The sequence below is a fragment of the Myotis yumanensis genome, unplaced genomic scaffold, assembly GCF_028538775.1.
Source record: "Myotis yumanensis isolate MYYU_CA2020_CCGP unplaced genomic scaffold, mMyoYum1.0.hap1 SCAF_6, whole genome shotgun sequence".
Classification (NCBI taxonomy): domain Eukaryota; kingdom Metazoa; phylum Chordata; class Mammalia; order Chiroptera; family Vespertilionidae; genus Myotis; species Myotis yumanensis.
The window spans coordinates 53549583-53569739 of NW_027223757.1; the positions used below are offsets into that span (position 1 = coordinate 53549583).

Genomic DNA, 20157 nt, shown 5'->3' on the forward strand with positions numbered 1-20157 from the left:
TCAATTTGAAAGGATGTTTTTCTTTTGTTTCCCATGCTTTTAGTTGGACTTCAACTAAACTCTCGTGAAATTAACTTCTATCTCTAGCTGTAAATCCACAGTATAAATATGGTAAATAAAGCCAAACTATAAGAGCTAACTATATACTGAATAACCAAGATAATCAATAATAATAACTAATACTGCTCTGGAAGACCAATCTAATGAAAAAAGTATCATTAGATTTGGTGGGAAATACAGACAAATCTGTACAATCTAACATCTATAAACAGTAAAACCGAAACATCCAACTTCCTTATAGAAAGTGTTTCAAAAGACTCTTGCATTTTATAAACACAAGATGGGCTCACTTTGATGATACCAATTTTAAGATTTATAAAAATGTTTAAAAAAATTTTTCCACAAAAGTTTATACAGTTTAAAGCTATACACCAATCTATAAATCTCAGAAAATGGGAAAAAAAAAACCTTTATAAGATCACATGTATAAAACAACAAATGAAATGTGATTTTATTTAAGGCAATACTGGGCTACTTCACAAATCACCACCTCAAATATTTACACTGCTCCACACTACTAGTTTCTATCACATTCACAAAGGATTTGTTTTTATAATACCAAATGTTTAAAATCTTTGATGTAAATTCTTTATTCACATTTCCGTTATATATCATGGAATCATATTATCTATATCCAATTAGAAGCATAGGGAGTGGGGGGACTGTAGCTATAGGAAACTGCTAAAGAATCTGCTTTAATTTCACATAAATACCACCCTAAAATCCTGGATGGCAAATTTACAAAGCAGAGCAAGGTGTTGATATAATGTGCCTGCTTTGTGAAAAGTGATTTTGAGATCATCTTGTAAATAAATGCTTTATGTAAAAATTAATGAACTATGGCAGAGTTTCTAGTTTTAGTTTAAAAAATTCTTAATTTAAAACAATAAAAGAAGTTTTGAAAACTTGCTTAGTTAAAAATTAAAATTCCAAATATAAATGTGTCATTTAATAGTTTAGACTTACATACCGCTGGTGGCAGCAAATGATTTACAATAATAAATATATACAAAAAAGATATCTACAAACAAAGAGTACTGTTATACATGAGCAGTGATTGGTGAAACAAATCAATCTCATAGATAATTCATTTTAGTTCATGAAAAGGACAATTGGTTCATAGAAATTTGAGGTTTAGCTCAATATTTACAATAACTTAAGTTTTGATTCTGTTCTTCAAGTCCCATAGGGATAAAAAAAGTTTTACATGACAAATGTCATGTGTGTTTTTTTTTTTCCTCTTTTTTGGCCAGGTTAATTCATGTCAATAACAAAAAATAATGATAAGTTTCACGATTTTAGCATGCTTGATGGCTATTTAAAATAAAATTCTAAATGACATATTTATAGCACATTAGTTATCAGTACTGTCCTCTCCCTGTGGCTTTGCCCATACTGATTTCTTTCATAACAGACACAGATCGATCATTTGAATGTACTTCAAGTTTTTTCAGACTGACAGTAGGTTTCATTTCCTGAAGTTGCTTTAAGACAAGCTCGGTGCAGTCTTTCAGAGTCTTGTCTAAAACAATCTTTACATTATCACTGCACTGAAGCTGTGATGGATTGGCAAACTGTACAAAGGTTTCACTTTCTTTATGAGAACATATATGATTTCCACTATTCACAGCAGTCTTGTCAATATTTTTTCTTGAATTTGAATGGGATCCTTTTTTATTTCCACTATTTGAATGCTCTTTGTCAGTATTTTTCTTCTGCTTCACTGCAGATTCCTCAAGAAACTTCAGAAATGATACTTCAAATCCCATTGGTTTAAATGAGCTCCAGTCAAAAGATGCAGGATGCTCCTCAGTGGTTTGAATTGCAACAGCAGTTTCTTCTTCTTTATGCGTATTACTTAACTCAACTGCTGGTGCTGGTTCAGCCTTTTCAACTTTCCTCTTTTTATTTTGGGAGACATTTTTTTCTTTATTACCTCTCTTCAAATTACTTCCTTTTTGTTTTTCTGGTTGGCAGGGGTTATTTTCCTGAAAATCATTATTTACATTTGAAGAGGTATGAGCTTGGGTCTCCACACTTGTGTTGTCTTCATTTATTAGTTTTGTAATAAATAATTCTGTTAGTTCATCCATTTCATCTTTTTCATTTTTTTCAACTTCCTTCTGTAGAACTGTAGTTGTTCTTGAGTTATCACTGCTCTCTGATACACATGTATCAGATTCTTTGACATCATTCTTATCAACTTCTTGCTGAGAGGTTTCCTTTAATTGTGAGTTGCAACACTGTTTGAAGACAATAAGAAGATTGCGGTGCTGTGATGTAAATGCTTTAGATAATTTATGGCATTTATAATGTCTAATTATATTGCTTTCACTTGTAACAACTGATGTACACCCCTTTATCATACATGGATATTGGGTTACAAATTTGCTTGTACATTCAGATAAGGCATCATTTCTTGCCTTTATAGAATATACATGCTTTCCACGTTTCAGAGAATAAGGCTTATTTTCTTCAATCTGTACAATCTTTGCATTCTTGTTTTCTAAATTATTTTTTTTCCTTCGTTTGATCTTAGGCATTTTGGTTCCTTCCTTTCCAGATCTGTGTTTTGTCCCCCGATATTTAGACTTTGTCTTTTCTTGGTTTGCTTTGCTTGATATATTTTCCTGACCAGATGTTAATCTTCTTGGCCGAATCAAATGAGCTTTATGTTTATCATTATGCTTATTAAAAATGTGTCGAAGGAGATTAGACCGAGTTGCATATATACGGTCACAGCCTTCACAATCACACTTGTATATGCCATCTTCTTCAGTTTTACTCCCCCTTATCCCAATTCCATGGTCTGCCTCAAGATGAACAACATAGTTCAAATATGTGGTAAAGGAAGATTTACACTCTAACTGGTCACACGGAAATTTCCCAACATCCACGGAAGCAGTCATACTTTCAATTTCTTCAGGAGTCATTTCATGAAGTTTCATATAGTGTTGTATTAAGCCAGTAATAGCTTGGAAAATTCTAGAACAGTCACTCACCTGACATCGAAATTCTTTCACAGTTTGTTTAGTTTCAATTTCTTCACTTTCTTTACCAGTTTCGCTTTCCTCTTCAACCTCTGCAGAAAATGCAGGTAGATCTGATTTGTGTACAGCCTGGTAATGCAGTATTAAGTTTTGTTGTATTGTAAAGGCAGCAAAGCAACCCTGATGAACACATCGATAAGGTCTGTAAGGACTGTATCTTGTTGGAAACTCAAGGGACTGAGAAACTGGCTTCTTGCGTTTTTTCTCCTCCTTTTCTTTTTTATGTCTCCTGATTTTCCGTCCTTTGGTTTGTATGTTTGTGAGAGAATTTGTATTACACTGTTCTGAAGTAACTGTACTCACTTGCGAAGAACTTTCTGTTTTTTCAGAACTTTTTTTTTCTATAAGTTGATTTTCTGGAATCACTGCTATATTACTGAAGGCATTTTCCTTCATTGCTCCTAATTCCATAGCAGACTGAAATTCCCTTTTATTTTCCTCTATCATAGCTAGCTGTCTTTTTACTTGTGTTATTCGTGAGACTGACAAACTTTCATTCTGAGATTTTCTTCCATAAGGTCTTTTTATTTTTAACTTTACCATTTCCTCTGTTGTAAAATGATGTACCAACTGACAGTGCGCCCGGAGGTTAGAATTTCTTGTAAATGTTTTTGTGCAGGTAGGTACTACACATTTAAATGGAGCAAATTTCAACTGATTCTTCTTAATTTCAAGTATCATCTCTGGAGTGTACTGATGAATTTTACCGTAGTGCTTAAATAGTGCATCCTTTGTCATTGCACTGTAATTACAGCCTTGGTTTTGACACACAAAGGGTTTATTAACTTTGTCAATAAACTGAATATTTATCATTTCAGAAACTGGCTGAACGACTGTAACATTTGGAATTGCTTTAACAGGAGCAGGGGTCAGTGTCACTGATGTATTTATTAGTACACATTGGGATGCTGGAGCGGATAGGTCATTTTCTAATTTTAATTTCTGTAAGCCTTCTAAAATTTCCTGTATTTGATCCTCCTTATGGAATACTTCAGACTGAGGAATGTTACTCTTTATCGGCACAACACCTATGAAGGAGGAAAACTGAGAAGAGTCAGGTAATTTGTTATTTTGTACAGTGTTTACTGAAGGAAGTTGAATGTTGTAATTTATTTGAGCATTCTGTGATGTTTCACCAACACCCTGAGATCCACTTTTTACCTCAAGTATTTGAGAATTCATAGCACTTTTAATAATTTCAAGAGTCTTTTCAAAGTTTTGTATAACATTATCTTCAGTAATCTGCAAATCAGAATTTATTGAAGTGCATGAATTCAAAGCCATCATTTGGGAATCACCATTTTCAGTTTTTAACGGTAAAGGAGCTAACACTGTATGAGACTCAAGATTAGTTTTAAAGTTTTCTTTCACATCAGTCAGAAATAACTGATTGTCCACATTACTTAATTTCTGTGTTAGATTTTCCACCAAAGCCTGAGGTTCACAATTTGGAATTACGTTTGAATGAAGGTTAGCTGGTATCTCAATACTCTTTGCTATAAGTCCCATTGCTGTTAAGTCATTAGTTACCAAGTTTTGGGAAGCATTAGGTGCAATTAGCGGAGGAGTAACTTTCTTTCTTCTCTTAGAAGCACTGTTTCCCTTTTTATTTAAATGACTGGACCTTGTGTTCTGAGGACCACTTATAACTGAAACACGTGAACTGTTACTGGTAAAATTTTGTGATGGCCCACTAGAATTAGGGAATGTACTAGAGCACAAACCATTCTCAACAGTCTTCAGTAGTAAGTCATTTGTTGGAAAAATGGGCAAACTGCTGCATTCCTCAATGGAGGGAGTTTTGGAGTTTGGTGTTCTATTCTGGCTTGTCAGCAGGGAGTTTGGGTGGCACACAGTCTGCAACAGGGTTGGTGGCACTGCTGGATTTGGTACCACTGTAGCATTTACTTGTGCTGCATCTGAGACACAACCTGTTGGAGCTTGAGAAAGCATTTCAGCACCCTCAAATGTACTGGGAATGCCAGCAGTTTCCAAAGCCTGTTTAATAATTTCACTTCCTTCCTGGCTAACATTTGTATTAAAGTTAGTCATACCAGTCCTAGGAAATGTATTTGGTAAAAATGTTGAAGAGCGATTTTCAGCAGCAAGAAGTTGCAGGAATGATGGATCTTTAAAACATGTTTCTGGATTGAAGGTAGACTGTTGTGGCTGCTGCAAATTTATTGCATTTGTGGAGAGAATCATGCTGGCAAGAAGAGAAGGTTGTCCATTACTCTGTAGAAGTTCTTGAGCAATTTCTGCTCCATCCAGAGGTTTACAATAAGATCGCTTAGACAAGTGTCCACCCAGTGATCTGGGATTGGTAAAAGCCCTGTAACACCTGCTACAGATAAATTTCCCATCTCTGATAATTGCAGGCCACTTAGCCCTTTTGTTGTGCTTGGGTTTTCTTTCCTTCCCATTTGGGCCTCGCCCACGGTCTTTTTTAACTTTCTCAGGAGCAGATTGTTGCGTACTGGTGCTGCTGAAGTCATTTGCAACATTTACTTGTGAGGGAAAAACTGCATTTTCAACATTACCTTTTAGAAAGGAGGAATTAGTGTTTCCTTCAATCTGTGAGGAAAAATGATTTGTATTGTTTTCCAGTTGGGAAAAAACAGAATTAGTTCCACTATCTGCTGGTGAAGGAAAGAGAGACATTGAACTACTTTCTGCAGGTAAAGGAAGGAAAGGATCTGAGCCACTGTCAATATTCAAAGGCAAAACTGTTTTGGTTAGATCTTCCATTTGTGCTGGTAAGGTAGTATTAGACAAATTTTCCATCTGGGAACATAACATACTACCATCCTGTTCATTCTTATCCTGAGAAGTTAAATTTGGATTTATGACACTTTCCACTGAGGGTAACAATGGAGTTGATACACTGGCTAACTGAGCTGGAAAAATGGATGAGACAGGCTGCAACTGATCTGAACAAGTAGAATTCCCATTGGCTTTGGTTTGTGGTGTAAAAAATGCATTGTTAGAGCTGCTCACCTGTGATGGCAAAAAATAAACAAACTTTCCATTATTTGGTACATTCAAGTTGTTAGATTTCTGGCCTTTTTTACTTTTGCATTGCATTTTAAATGCAGCATACTGGTCAGGGTGTGCTGTCTTCATGTGCTTCCCAATACTCTGTGAAGAATTATAGGTTCGAGTACATCCCTCAACCTGGCAACTGAACTTCTGAACTGGCGCTTTTGGAGGCACTGATGGAGTTCCTAAAGAACTACTTAGATTGGGCTGTGGTGGAACAAATGTGATACTTTCCAATGTCTTAAGGGGTAAATTATAAAGATTGGCTGATGTTTTAACATTACCTTCACATTCAAGTTTGGATGTTGGCAAACTGTTTTGAAATCCTGTCTGATTTTGCACAGAAAAAGTCATCAAGTTGTTCACTTGTCTTTCTAAGTTTTGTGGGGTAAGGTCACCTATTTTGAGCGTTTCTGAATTTACTAAAGAATTCTGAGTAATCTGGGCTTCATTAAAGCAATCCTGTTCTTTTCTCTCCTGGAAACTTGGATGACACAAATCATTACAAGTATCTTCAACTACTGTATGTATGTTTGTGACCAGTGATTCTCCAGTGTCTTCCACAGTTGAGTTTTCTTGCTTTCCAAAGTTATCCTCAATTCCCTGATTGAGGGACACCTTAATGGACACAGCCACTTCACTGGCCTGTAGCAGAGGAGTAGTAGCAGGGTTTTCCAAACCATCTGACAATGGTTCATCAGCTTGCCTGAGCTCAGAAGCAGAAATATGGTCTTGTTTGGCCACAGATGATTCTTCATTGCTTTTATCCCAAGCATCACATCTATCTGTTGATAACGTATTTTCAACGTTATTTTGTGAAGGAAGCATAGATCTTTCTTTATCAGTTGTCCCTTCTGAGTTCTGATTCACTTTGGGAAGCTGAACAGAAGCTCCAGAAGAATTAAGTTGGTCTTCTGGAGGCAGTGCTTTTTCAGGAGTGCTATGATCATCCAGATGCTTTTCTAGCTCACTCTGAGAACGATACACTTTACCACAACCTGTGAACTTACAAGTATAGGTATTATAATGCTGTGCTTCATGATCGTATAGTAAATAAGCTTCTGAAAAAATCCTGCCACATTTAGGAAACATACACTTTGCTCTAAAAACTTGATGCTCCTTTCGGTGGGTTAAGAGCTCTGCGTAACTATTAAAACCAGCCTTACATTTCATCTGTATACAGATATATGGTTTACTGCCACAGTGCATTTGTAAGTGATCATTGAGATGAGTAACACTTACAAAATGGCGTCTGCAGTACTGGCAAATAACTTTTTTGCTCTGCATTTCAAGAAAGCGCTTGGCATCTTCATTATCTTTATGCCCCTTTACATGAGCAATTAGATTTTTAAAGTACTTAAAGCCCTTTTTACAAAAAGTTACAGGGCAATTAAATTCATTGACAGGTACTGGTTTCTGGACTGGGATGACTTCTGGCTCATAAGACTTATCTTTGTCATCATTTTCATCATCTGAACCATCATTGTCATTAAATACTATAAAGTCTGTTGAATAAAGACTATTCTTTTTTATAGGCCGCTGTTCCTGCTTGGCTACAGCATTAATCTTCTGATTATCATTGGTAGTTGTGATCTTAGGTGGCCTTCCCAATCTTCTTAATGGTTTCATAGCTGCTAGTCTCTCTTTACTAGATTGTTTAACATGCAATGTGACATGAGGGACAAAAGTTTCTTTAGAATTAAAGTTCTTTGCACATATAGGACAACTGTAAATCCCATCTTTGTAATGTTTTTGAGCATGTCGTACTATTCTATGACCAAGAAATTCTTTGTCACATAGCACACAATACTGCATGTAGGCTTGCCAATTCCGAAACCTAGCAGATATAAATCCTCTCTCTCTTAATTGCTTTATCTCTCTCTTCTTCTGCTTTTCATCACAAAGAAGGCCAGAATTAGCACCAACTTCACCAGAAAGTCCATTCACAGAAGTTTCTTTAGTCTCTTCCTGGTAGTCTACTACTTTCTCATAAACTTCACTGTCATTTAGTTCATCAATTGAAGACACAATGGATGCTTCTTCCCCCATTAATGCAAGACACTGTCGCTTTAAGGTTTTCCAGTCCCAGAATTCTGGATCAAAGGGCCACTGAGTTTTTAATACAAGTAAGAGCTCACAGCGTAGAGAATTTGGTATTGGAAGATTCTCTTCATCATATTTCTGGTCTGGCTGGTTATATAACATTTCCACAGCATAATATGCATCTACTGTAGGCTCAATAAGAAATTCGCTCAGTTGACAAGCACGTTTAACTTCCAGATCATCAGGCAACAAACAAGAAATGGTCTTGCAAATAGATATTTTCACTTCAGTATTTTCTGTAGATTCCAAGCGAAGAGCTTTTACACACAGTTCTATACAGGTAGCAAGTCCAGCACCTTCAGTCTGTGAAAAAACAAATAGGAAATATTAACTTAATCTACACTAATCAACACAGATTTGTGAATTTAATAATTTAAAATCAAGGTTTCTCAAATTTTGAAATAGCCAATGCATGAAAAGATGCTCCTTATAAAGCACTGCACCATAGCCTGGATTGGTGATGGTGTGTGTGTGTAAAATGAACTGCACAAAATAGCACAGAAAGCATAAGCATTGACAGCCTACATTATCTAATAGCTAGGCAAACTGGGAAGTTATTTAACTTCTCTGACCTTTCATATCCCACTTATAAAATAGAGATTAAAAAAAGCACAAACTTTATTAAAAATCTCATTTCCTAACTTTGCATTTGCAACCCTTCTGAAACAAAACCCAATTACAAAATAATGTCCTCATATTTCCTGAGTAATAAAACAAGATTTTCACTTTTAACAGAATAAAGTTATTTGATCCTTAATAGTGGAGATTCTAGTTCTATCACAAAACTGAATGTCAAATTACCTACCTCATGGCCAGATCAGCTTAAGATTTAGGAGTACAAGGAGACATAATAAACTTTTTCCCTTTTGAATTAGCACTGTTATTATAAGACTAGAGAGGCCTGTTGCACGAAAAGATTCATGCAATAGGCCTTCCCTTCCCCTGGCTGCCGGCACCAGTTTTCCTCTGGCACCCGGGACCCAGGCCTCTGCTCTGGCCGAAGCTGCCTTCAAGCCTTCGCTGCTCCGGCCGGAGCCGCCTTCAGTCTTCGCTCCGTGGCTTCGTGCCTACGTATGCAAATTAACGGCCATCTTTGTTGGTGGTTAATTTGCATATCTTGCTGATTAGCCCATGGGAGGCATAGTGAAGATACGGTCAATTACCATGTTTGTCTATTATTAGATAGGACAGCAGTAATGAATGTAAGTCATTTGAAAGATACATGAAGATAAAATGGGTTTAAAAGGGAATATATATATAAAAAACAAGCCAGCCAAAATATGTGGCCACATTTATGAGAATGAAATATGTGTTGTATCAGATGAAAAGGCAAGAAAGAAAAGAAGTCAAAATACCTGACAGGGTCTGTATTTTCACAGATTATGAAGAAAATTAAATATTTTAATAAACAGAAGCTTAGATTTATGAGCCAAAAAGAAGAGTGAGGAAAGGAGGCTGGTATACTGAACTGGACTTAATTTCAAGAAAAGGAAGGGCACGAAGACGAAGAAGAAAACAAACAAAAAAAATGGACAAAATAAGAACATAAAACCCATTTTTATAAGTGATAGTGAAGACAGAACAATTGGGAAAGAGGTGGAACCATATGGTTGTCTCTGGCTTTCACATAAAATTGAATCATTATTTTATACTACTTTGAGATAGATTTGAGCCAGAAAACTTTTACAGTAAAAATGTTTGCATCGTTGTTACCTTAGGCAGTGGTTCTCAACCTTCTGGCCCTTTAAATACAGTTCCTCATGTTGTGACCCAACCATAAAATTATTTTCGTTGCTAATTCATAACTGTGATGTTGCTACTGTTATGAATTGTAATGTAAATATCTGATATGCAGGGTGGTCTTAGGTGACCCCTGTGAAAGGGTTGTTCGGCCGCCAAAGGGGTCGTGACCCACAGGTTGAGAATCACTGCCTTAGGGGCTACTTATAATAGTAGACAATTAGGTCACTCCTATTTTATCATATGGAGGGGTGGGGAGAGATGAGGTCAGTTTGCCTGGAATTGTAGGCTATTTGGGTAGGGGGAAAGGTAAAAAGATGAAGCTAGATGAGATGACACACAGGTTAGATTGTGAAGACCCTTTCGTATTCCATGCTTAGTTATTTTTAATTTTGAAATACATAGGTAACCATTTAAGAATTTTGAAGCAGGATAAGATATAATGCTGTGGAAGGCTAGGAAAGGATTACAGGGATGTACATGGGGAATTGATATCAGCATGTAAGCCTTGGGTAGCTTTGAATCAAGGATACTAGCCAGCCAGAGGAAAGGAACAGAAAAGAGTGGAATTACAAATATAAAACCTTGCATTTTTTTTAGAAGCTTGCCTGCTGCTATACCAGTGCCAGGAAGGGCCATTTGTCTCTATTCCTCCTTTAAATTGGTATCACTTAGCTTTCTGTTCTATGGCTCATAATTAAGCTGGTGCTATCAGTACTTTTATCAAATGAGGTTATTAAGTAAATTCTTAGGGACTAATTATTTAATTACATGTACTTATGGGAAACTGTGATTTCAAACTTAACTTTAAAAACACTTCTTATATAATCAGTTTATGATATGAATATTACTTATAAACTTAATTTTTAATTACACATAGAAAGTTAAATATGCAGAAGAATAAAAATTTTGGTAGTTTATTGTTTTGTTGGCGTTAAGATTTCAACTTTATTTATAACAAAGTTGTTTCGTGTGTATGTGTTGTTTTTTGTTAATCCTCATCCAAGGGTATTTTTCCCATTGATTTTTTTTTTAATATATATTTTTTATTGTTGGACTCCACATCTGTGTGGGGGTAGACTAATGGTTATAACTTCTTAGAGGAAACATTTTGTCCTCTGCCTCGCAGCGCAGTTGGACATGCATAAGGTTCCCTATCATCCATCTGTGTTAGTAATATTTTTCTAATCTACTTTTCAATTAAATTATAGTACTTCACAGGTTGGCGGAGGAGGGAAGAGAGACATAGAGCTTAGCTCTAACTCTCCAACTTGAGAGAGCCAAGATCTTATCTCCTATCCTCATATGGCTCTTCTGTCCCCATGTAAATATTAAAACTCAAACCCCTTACATCTCAATATCCACCAGGAAGGAGAGGTTCACCCTCAGCTCAAGCTCTCTGCTCCACTTTACAGGTTCCTCTTCATTTTGAGCCTGGGGATCTCCCTAATCCTTGCAATCTCAGTTATTACACATTAAAAAAAATTGGTTTATTTTATCAAGTATTTCTGGGTGTTCTGTAGAAGAAGGATTTTTAGATCGTGTGATCTGCCAGATGGCTGGCAAAGGAAGCCAACTGTGTATTTCTCTTTATAATCTCTACATTTCTATAGTGGCAAATTATCAAAACAGAATGACATCTACGAGTGAAAATTATAGAATGGTAAACTACAAATATTAAATATGTTACTTTTCTACAGGCTAAGAGCAAACTCCTGGCTCTCATTTGCATTTTTAAGTTTCTCTGCATCAAATATTTTAAAGGACTATAAAAAAATCAATGTTCTGCCGAAACCGGTTTGGCTCAGTGGATAGAGCGTCAGCTGCGGACTCAAGGGTCCTAGGTTCGATTCCGGTCAAGGGCATGTACCTGGGTTGCGGGCACATCCCCAGTAGGAGATGTGCAGGAGGCAGCTGGTCGATGTTTCTCTCTCATCGATGTTTCTAACTCTCTATCTCTCTCCCTTCCTCTCTGTAAAAAATCAATAAAATATATTTTTAAAAAAAATCAATGTTCAAAAGCATTAAATGAAATAAAAATCAGTGAAAAAGGTGCCAAAATAAGACTCTTATTAAAGATAATTTATGTATTTTGAATTAAGAATAGATACCTTGATTATTCTTACCTCTGAATTAATAACTTTAATCAGGAAGAAAATGTGATATACTGTCTTGGTTAACAAAGAAAGTTGACGACATCTTTCCAGGTACACATGTACAGATGGTTCTACTCTCTGCTGTAGTTTACTCCAAAAGAGAGTGAGTTCCCTAAAAATGTATAAAGATAAGTTGGAGCAATAAGGTAATAAACTTAGACTATGACAATGCAGTCATTACACTTGAAATTAAAACTGATTTTATATTTGAATTCTACAGGTATAAGAAAGCTTAAAAGCAAAATAAAAATCTCAAATTTCTAAGACTAAATAAAATCAGGATATACTTTACCATTTTATTATTATTTTTCAATCTTAGAGAGAAAAGCACTGCCTTTTACTAGGAAAGTACCTGACATTTAAATAATTTAAATAAATGGTAATTTTGAGCCACATCTGAATTTTAATAAGAAATACAAAATGTGTACCCTAATATGCAAATAATATATAATAATAAAAGCATAATATGCTAATTAGACCAGACGCCCTTCTGGACGAAGACATGGCGGCTGGGGCCGAGGCAGAGGAGGTGGCCACCATGGCGGCAGGGGATGAGCCCCTTGCAGCATTTCGTGCATCAGGCCTCTAGTATATAATAAAACCCTAATATGCAAATCGACCAAAAGGCAGAACGACCGGTCACTATGACATGCAATGACCATCAGGGGGCAGACGCTCAACACAGGAGCTGCCCCCTAGTGGTCAGTGCGCTCCCACAGAGGGAGTGGTGCTCAGTCAGAAGCTGGGCTCACGGCTGACGAGCACAGCCTAAGACATCAGTCGGACATCCCCTGAGGGCTCCTGGACTGGGAGAGGGCACAGGGCGGGCTGAAGGACCCCCACCCCCGAGTGCATGATTTTCGTGCACCAGGCCTCTAGTGTATATGTATGTGTATATGTATATATATATATAATGCACCGATGGTATAATGGTTTTTAAAAGGCATTTAATTTTTATCTTTTACCTTAAATTTAAAATTGACCCATTTAATTGGTCAATTAAATTTCAAATAAATTATCATTAGATAAATGTTAAGAATCTATGACACAGAACCTGGAAATAATTAACTATCCTGTGTCTCAGCAGTGAAAAAAAATAGAAATTTTAAAAAATGAACTTTGAAATATATTCAAATGCAATTACAATGTATTTTTCATAGAAAATAATCTTACTGAAGTTGTGAATTTTTCTCCCTTTTACCTATCATTCTATTTCTCTTCTCTCCTCCATGGTTAACTTCCACAAAAATCTTCTTTCACCAAGTATTCTCCTCAATACAGGCCTTCCTATTAGCATTTCCTCAGTTTCCACTCCTAGGAACTCTGATCTTTTCACCACCCACTTGAATAACTTGCTCATTTCTGGATTTTAAACTATATATTGAGGACTTCAAAATCTGTCTCTCCAGTCTTTAACACTTTCACCTATTTCTTTATAAGACTTCTCCACTTTGATCTCTTCTGAAACCTGAAACTTAATATATGAAAAAGATGATTAACATTCTTTACAGTTCACCATCTTTCTAACTTAATGCATCATTATCACTGACCCTATCAGCCTCTGCTTTTTACTATCCCCAAGACTGTTACCTTATGTTTCTTTCACTACATCCTACATCTATAAGGAAGCCTTCATAGCCTCCCAGCTGGACTATTATACAGCTACTAGTGACCTGTAGCGTGAAATTGTGTGTGACCCAGGACCCTGCCCCCATGCACAGCAGCCGCCGGGCCCTACCTCCATGGCATGCGTGGGACTGCAGAAACCCTGGCAGTAGCCACGTGAAGCAGCCGCTGGCACTGCCCCCACTGTGCGCGCAGCCTTCTTGTGGTGGCGTTATGGTATAAGGGTCAATTTGCATATCGCCACTTTATTATATAGGTATTCATTCTCCCCAACTCTGCCCTCACCATTCAGCTCCCAAGCCATTCTCAACTGCTTATCTTAAACAGTGCTTCTAAACAAAAACTTCTGTTTTGTCCTACTTCTACTTTAGGTCTTATAATAAGACTGCTTCCACTTTTCATATATAACCTTAGATAATTTAGAAAACCAATATAATACATTAATTTATTAGTCATCACTGATACTTGTTATATAGAAAATTTACTTGTCCTCAATAAATACATGTCATCTATTCTCTTCAGAATCTTTCTACCTGACTTTTATATTAATTTTCTCTATATTGCATATATAATTTTCCTTCATAACAAAGCTCAACTGCTCAGAAAACCTTTATAATTATGCATTATAAATCTCTGATTACACAACCATTTATTTAACTTGCCTGCTCTATACTTATTTGTATGCCATGTGTCACTTGGAACACATTCGTAAATGTCAAAATTCTATAAACTAAATTTTCTTTTTTATTCCTATAATAGCAAAACAACAATAAAGATTATCAATGCTGTTGACTGACCAGATAAATGGTCAATTTTAGCACTAATTTATGATAGCTGATCTTAAAGTTTTTTGAGTTAAATGAAGTTAAGTTTTCTGTTGCTGTATCTTTCCCTCCCCCCTTCCCAAGGACTAAATATAACAGCCTTTGCCCACTTGGAAATGTACCATATATAAAGAAATGTGCATTGAAGCAGTCAGTGATATAAAATGAGCTCTCATAGAAAAAAAAAAGAACTATATTTTCATACATAAATGACTAACAGTTTCATAGAGTTAAAAGTGTGCAATATGCAGAGGAAAAAAATAGACACATTTGATCATAGGCTGTATAAATATGTGAGGAATTATTTATTGCGGCATTAGACAAAATAAACCTTTCTTTCATTTTTCAACATTAAAAATTTTCTCATCAATATGGATCATTATGTGATCATTACTGGTATATTAAGGAGTTGTGTGGTCCTTAATACAAAAAGTTTTTGAAGTTATAGTATGACTACTTGATAATCAGTTTAAACAGCACACAGTATCTGAAAATAAGCTTTTCGTCTTGATAAGACTTAAAAAGATTTTTAAAAATATGATCTTAAGTTATCTGAATTCTCACAACCTATCTTGTATTCGTACTTAACAAACTTCTCTTTACAAAAGAAAAGCAACTCACCAAGCACAATACATTTCTCCTTGCTGGAGCTGACGTGACAAAAATGCAGTACATAAAACAAGGGCACTTTTTTCATCACCCTCAGATTCTAAGTTACAGATCATTTCTAGTGCATCTTTGCAATCAACTTCTGAAATCTAGAAAAAGGATATAGAAATATGTCATAAAATGGTATTATATTAAGATATATAGTAACATACTTGCAAATTTTCATTAAACATTTACAGATCATTTTCATCAGTAAAACCGAATTAACTCAACCACTATCAATTCGTAATTTGTCATTTCTAGGCTAGAGTTTAAAGAAATAATCTTTCTTCAAGCCAGAAAACCAACTATTTTCAAGAACTTTACAAGCATGCATTTATATATAAATAACTAATGCTAATTATAAGCACTCTCTCTACCCATTAAATCACATTTATGATACTGAGAAAGTAAAGCTGCAGTATTTGTATTTTACCCCTTTATCCAATAATTTAAAAAGCATTAGAATTAGCAGAAATATACAGAAAGATATACTGGATATAGACTAATAAAAAAAGTATTTATTCATCTGAGGGAATAAAGTATAAAACATTTTATATAGATGTAACACTTTTAAATTAAGCTCACCTCAGTTTTCTATAAATCTCCAGTATTTTTCTTTTCATATACAATTATTCCATCTCAAAGCTTGTCAACAGTCATGCACGCAAAGGTATAATACCTAGATGATGGCAACTTGCTTCATTTAATTATGCACTTAAATCTATTGCTTCTTAAATTAAAATTTACTACCTCATTACAATGATTTACTACATAAAACAAACAAAATTTACCTATGATTTCCGCAAGCATTTGCTCTAAGACAAATGTTAGGAAATCAACCCATGAGCTGTGTTTTTGTGTGTGTGTGGTTGTTTTTTTGTTTTGTTTTCACTTTTTCATAAGATGGCAATAACAACAATAACAGATACTATTCATTTATTAATGCCAGCTTCTTTTTTTTTTTTAATTTTTTTTTTTTCCAAAATATATTTTATTGATTTTTTACAGAGAGGAAGGGAGAGAGATAGAGAGTTAGAAACATCGATGAGAGAGAAACATCGATCAGCTGCCTCCTGCACATCTCCTACTGGGGATGTGCCCGCAACCCAGGTACATGCCCCTGACCAGAATCGAACCCGGGACCCTTCAGTCCGCAGGCCGACGCTCTATCCACTGAGCTAAACCGGTTTTGGCAAATGCCAGCTTCTTAAACAGCATTGCTAGTCAGCACAGTAGTTTGCCTGGTAGATACTACAACTTCATTTTAGAGATAAGGTTCAGAGAGGTAAAGTTACTTGCTCAAAGGTACATGCTTAATTAGTGGCAGAATCAAGATTTCAATCCAGGTCTAGTTTCAAAGTCTCTGCACTTGCCAGAATTCCACAGGCACAAGCACAATGAGGCCCTTTATTGCTAAATATTGATTTTTACATTTTCAGGTTTAACAACAATTCTTTTATCATAAAACTCTGATTTACTTTAATTCTGAGTATTTCTTTTTAATCTTCTAAAACAGTAGTTCTCAACCTTCCTAATGCCGCGACCCTTCAATACAGTTCCTCATGTTGTGGTGACTCCCAACCATAAAATTATTTTCATTGCTACTTCATAACTGTAATTTTGCTACTGTTATGAATTGTCATGTAAATATCTGATATGCAGAATGTATTTTCATTGTTACAAATTGAACATACAGTGGGGCCTTGACTTACGAGTGTCCCAACTAACGAGTTTTTTGAGATACCAGCTGTCTCTCGGCTGATTTTTTGCATTGAGTTGATAGAGTAATTTGAGTTAACGAGCTCCTTAACAAGCTTGGACTCGGAACGAATTAAACTCGTAAGTCAAGGCCCCACTGTAATGAAAGCATAGTGATTAATCACAAAAACAATATGTAATTATATATGTGTTTTCCGATGGTCTTAGGCAACCCCTGTGAAAGAGTTGTTCGACCCCCAAAGGGGTCATGACCCACAGGTTGGTGACCCACAGGTTGAGAACCGCTGTTCTAAAACCTAAGCCATTCTTGCTAAATGTTCAAATGATGTAAAATGTGTACATTATATATAAGGAAATAAATTTATTTTCCTAATGATATTACCTGCATTAGCTTACACTTAGTAATTTAGCATATACTTGTATATATTTAAGATAGCCTCTACATATTTATTGTTATACTAGTAGCCCAGTGCACGAAATTCATGCACATTAAAAGGGAATTAATTGCCCTAACTGGTTTGGCTCAGTGGATGAAGCATCGGCCTGTGGAATCAAGGGTCCCGGGTTCGATTCTGGTCAAGGGCATGTACCTTGGTTGCGGGCACATCCCCATCGGGGAGTGTGCAGGAGGCAGCTGATCGATGTTTCTCTCTCATTGATGTTTCTAACTCTATTCTATTGCCAACAATGGCTTCTTTTGGCTTCAGAGGTACTTTGTTCCAATAGTTGGTCTTTAAACATATTCTCTCCTCCCTGCTGTCAGGGGCCAGGGTGCAGGTGAATAGGATTGCTAGCTGGCAGGCACCTGACAGCAAACTGGCCACCTGTTGATTCCGTAAGGAAAGGAGCTCCCTCCTCCCTCCTGTTAGGGTCTGGGGTGCAGGAGAATGGGGTTCCTGGCTGGCAGGCCACTGACAGCAAGCTATCCAACAGCGCATTCTGTGAGGAATGGGGCTCCCTCCTTTCTACTGTCAGGGTCTGGTCTGAAGGTCGGCCATGCCCCTTGTTGGGCCAGACCCAGAGTTCTACCACGCCGTGGCCTCCATCTCAGTAATCCAGGACTGACTGCTGCTGGGCGACCCAGGATTCAGTGGATCCATGCTCCGAGGGCGGGTTCCTGCCTCAAACGCCGCCCTCACCGGAAACAGCTCCAGGAAACAGCTCGGGGGAGGGCGCAGCCGTTGCCAAGAAACCCCTGTAGGACTGACTGACTTCTGCTTGGTTGAGCTTCTGGCTTGATGTTATACCCAAACAGCTCTGGGAAACAGCTGGGGAGGGAGCAGCCCTTGGCAAAGCGACCCAGGATTCAGTGGGTCCATGCTCCGAGGGCGGGTTCCTGCCTCAAATCCCACCTTCACCGGAAACAGCTCAGGGGCGGGAGCAGCCGTTGCCAAGACAACCCCTGCAGGACTGACTTCCTTCCCCTTGGTCGCAATTCTGATGGTTGTGATGAACACCACCCATGGTTTTTATATAAGTAGATATACAATATACCAACTGAATCATTTGCTATATTCAATAATATAGAAAAACATCACTTTTTATAGGTACACTAAGAAAACAATTTGTACTGTGTACTTGATAGCCTTTATTAAATCCCTGATTTGCCACTACATGGCCCTATTTTAAAAATGTGACACTAAAGAGACTGGCAGGGGAAATGAAACCATATTTAAATTAATGAATGGTTGAGTTAAAACTGTGGTGAAATACATGTCAAATATAGCCATCAATGTCTAAGAATTATTTTTTAAATCCAAAGTATAGATTACCAACTCTTCTCTACTGCTTTGAAAAGTGAGCAAAAAGTTGCCTGGCCAGGTGTGGCTCAGTGATTGAGCATTAACCCAGGAACCAAGAGGTCACTGGTTCAATTCTTGGTCAAAGCATATGCCCAGGTTGCAGGGCCAATCCCAGTAGGGGGCATGCAGGAGGAAGCCAATCAATGATTCTCTCTCATCACTGATGTTTCTATCTCTCTCTCCCTCTTTCTTCCTCTCTGAAATCAGTAAAAATATTTTTTTTTAAAGTGAGCAAAAATTTAAAAAACAGGAAATTTAGAATTTAGAATAAAATACTTAAAGCCAATTAGATTGAGGTTTGTTAAAGACATACTATGCTAAATCTGTTTATATAGCAAAAAAATCATTTAAAAAATGTGAACAATTTTTGTTTTAATATGGCTCTTTATGCCAGGTATTCAAAAAATACACAACACTTCATCAATACTTTATTATCTACTTTTACCAAGTGTACTTTTAAAATGTATTTGCTCTAATTACATTTCAAAAATAGTCTTTTACTTATCAAAATAAAATTGTTTTCCATCCATAAAGGAAGTTAAATGATAAACCTGTCATACTAAGAAAACATAAAAATCAAAAAATGAGCTCCTATTTTTTATTTTTTTAACTCTCAGGCTATCAAAGATTTAAAAGATGGATAACTTTCTAGTATTAGGAAAGAAGAAATTTCATATACTACTTATGGGAGAATAAATTAGCATAATCTTTTTTTGGATGACAGCATGGTTGTGTATTAATTTAAAATGTGTAGATGCTTTGATCCAGCAATTAATCACTTCCAGAAATTTACCCTACCAGTACACCCCCGACAAGAATGAAAGGTTGTATGTACAAGCCAACAATTTAAATGTTCCCCATGCCTTAAATATACTACAAATCCGTAATATGAAATTATGCAGCCATGAGAAAAAATAGATTAATCTATATGGAATAACATGGAAAGATGTCCATAATAAGATGTGAAAAGTGACTAGCATCCAGGGTGTTTATATGTATGTTTTAATATGTAAAGTATATAATATGTATACATATACACAAAGAAAAATGTCAGAAAGGTTATATATCAAATTTCAAACTTAGTGATTACTTCGGGGAGTATTAACTGAGGAAAAGTTGGCTAGGAAGACACAAGATAGAGGATTTTACTATTCAAATTTCTATGTTAACTTTAACAAGAAAAAAAACAATAAAATACTGGATTTAAAATGAACACTGCTAACTTTGTTTTTATACCTAACCCAAGAATCCAGGCCAAAACTCATTCCTTCTAGAGATGCCAGATAGATACTAATTTCCCTCAGCAGCAACTCCTCTGCCAGGGCTAGCTGCTATTTTTATCACATTGAAAGGGTCCTTGAAAATAGTCAATCCCTTGCCTACTGGC

General features: G+C 36.3%; 1 protein-coding gene across 2 annotated transcripts in view; it reads right to left on the bottom strand.

The window, feature by feature from the left end:
* Positions 1-485: 485 nt before the first annotated feature.
* Positions 486-20157, bottom strand: part of ZNF292 (zinc finger protein 292) — a 90015-nt gene continuing 70343 nt past the window's right edge. For both annotated transcript variants that reach the window (XM_070418134.1, XM_070418135.1), the window contains 3 exons: positions 15220-15356; positions 12119-12260; positions 486-8555 (listed from right to left, as the gene is read on the bottom strand). In XM_070418134.1, the coding sequence (XP_070274235.1) occupies positions 1422-8555; positions 12119-12260; positions 15220-15356 (7413 nt within the window). In that variant the 3' untranslated portion in view covers positions 486-1421. The remainder of the gene's footprint in view (positions 8556-12118; positions 12261-15219; positions 15357-20157) is intronic.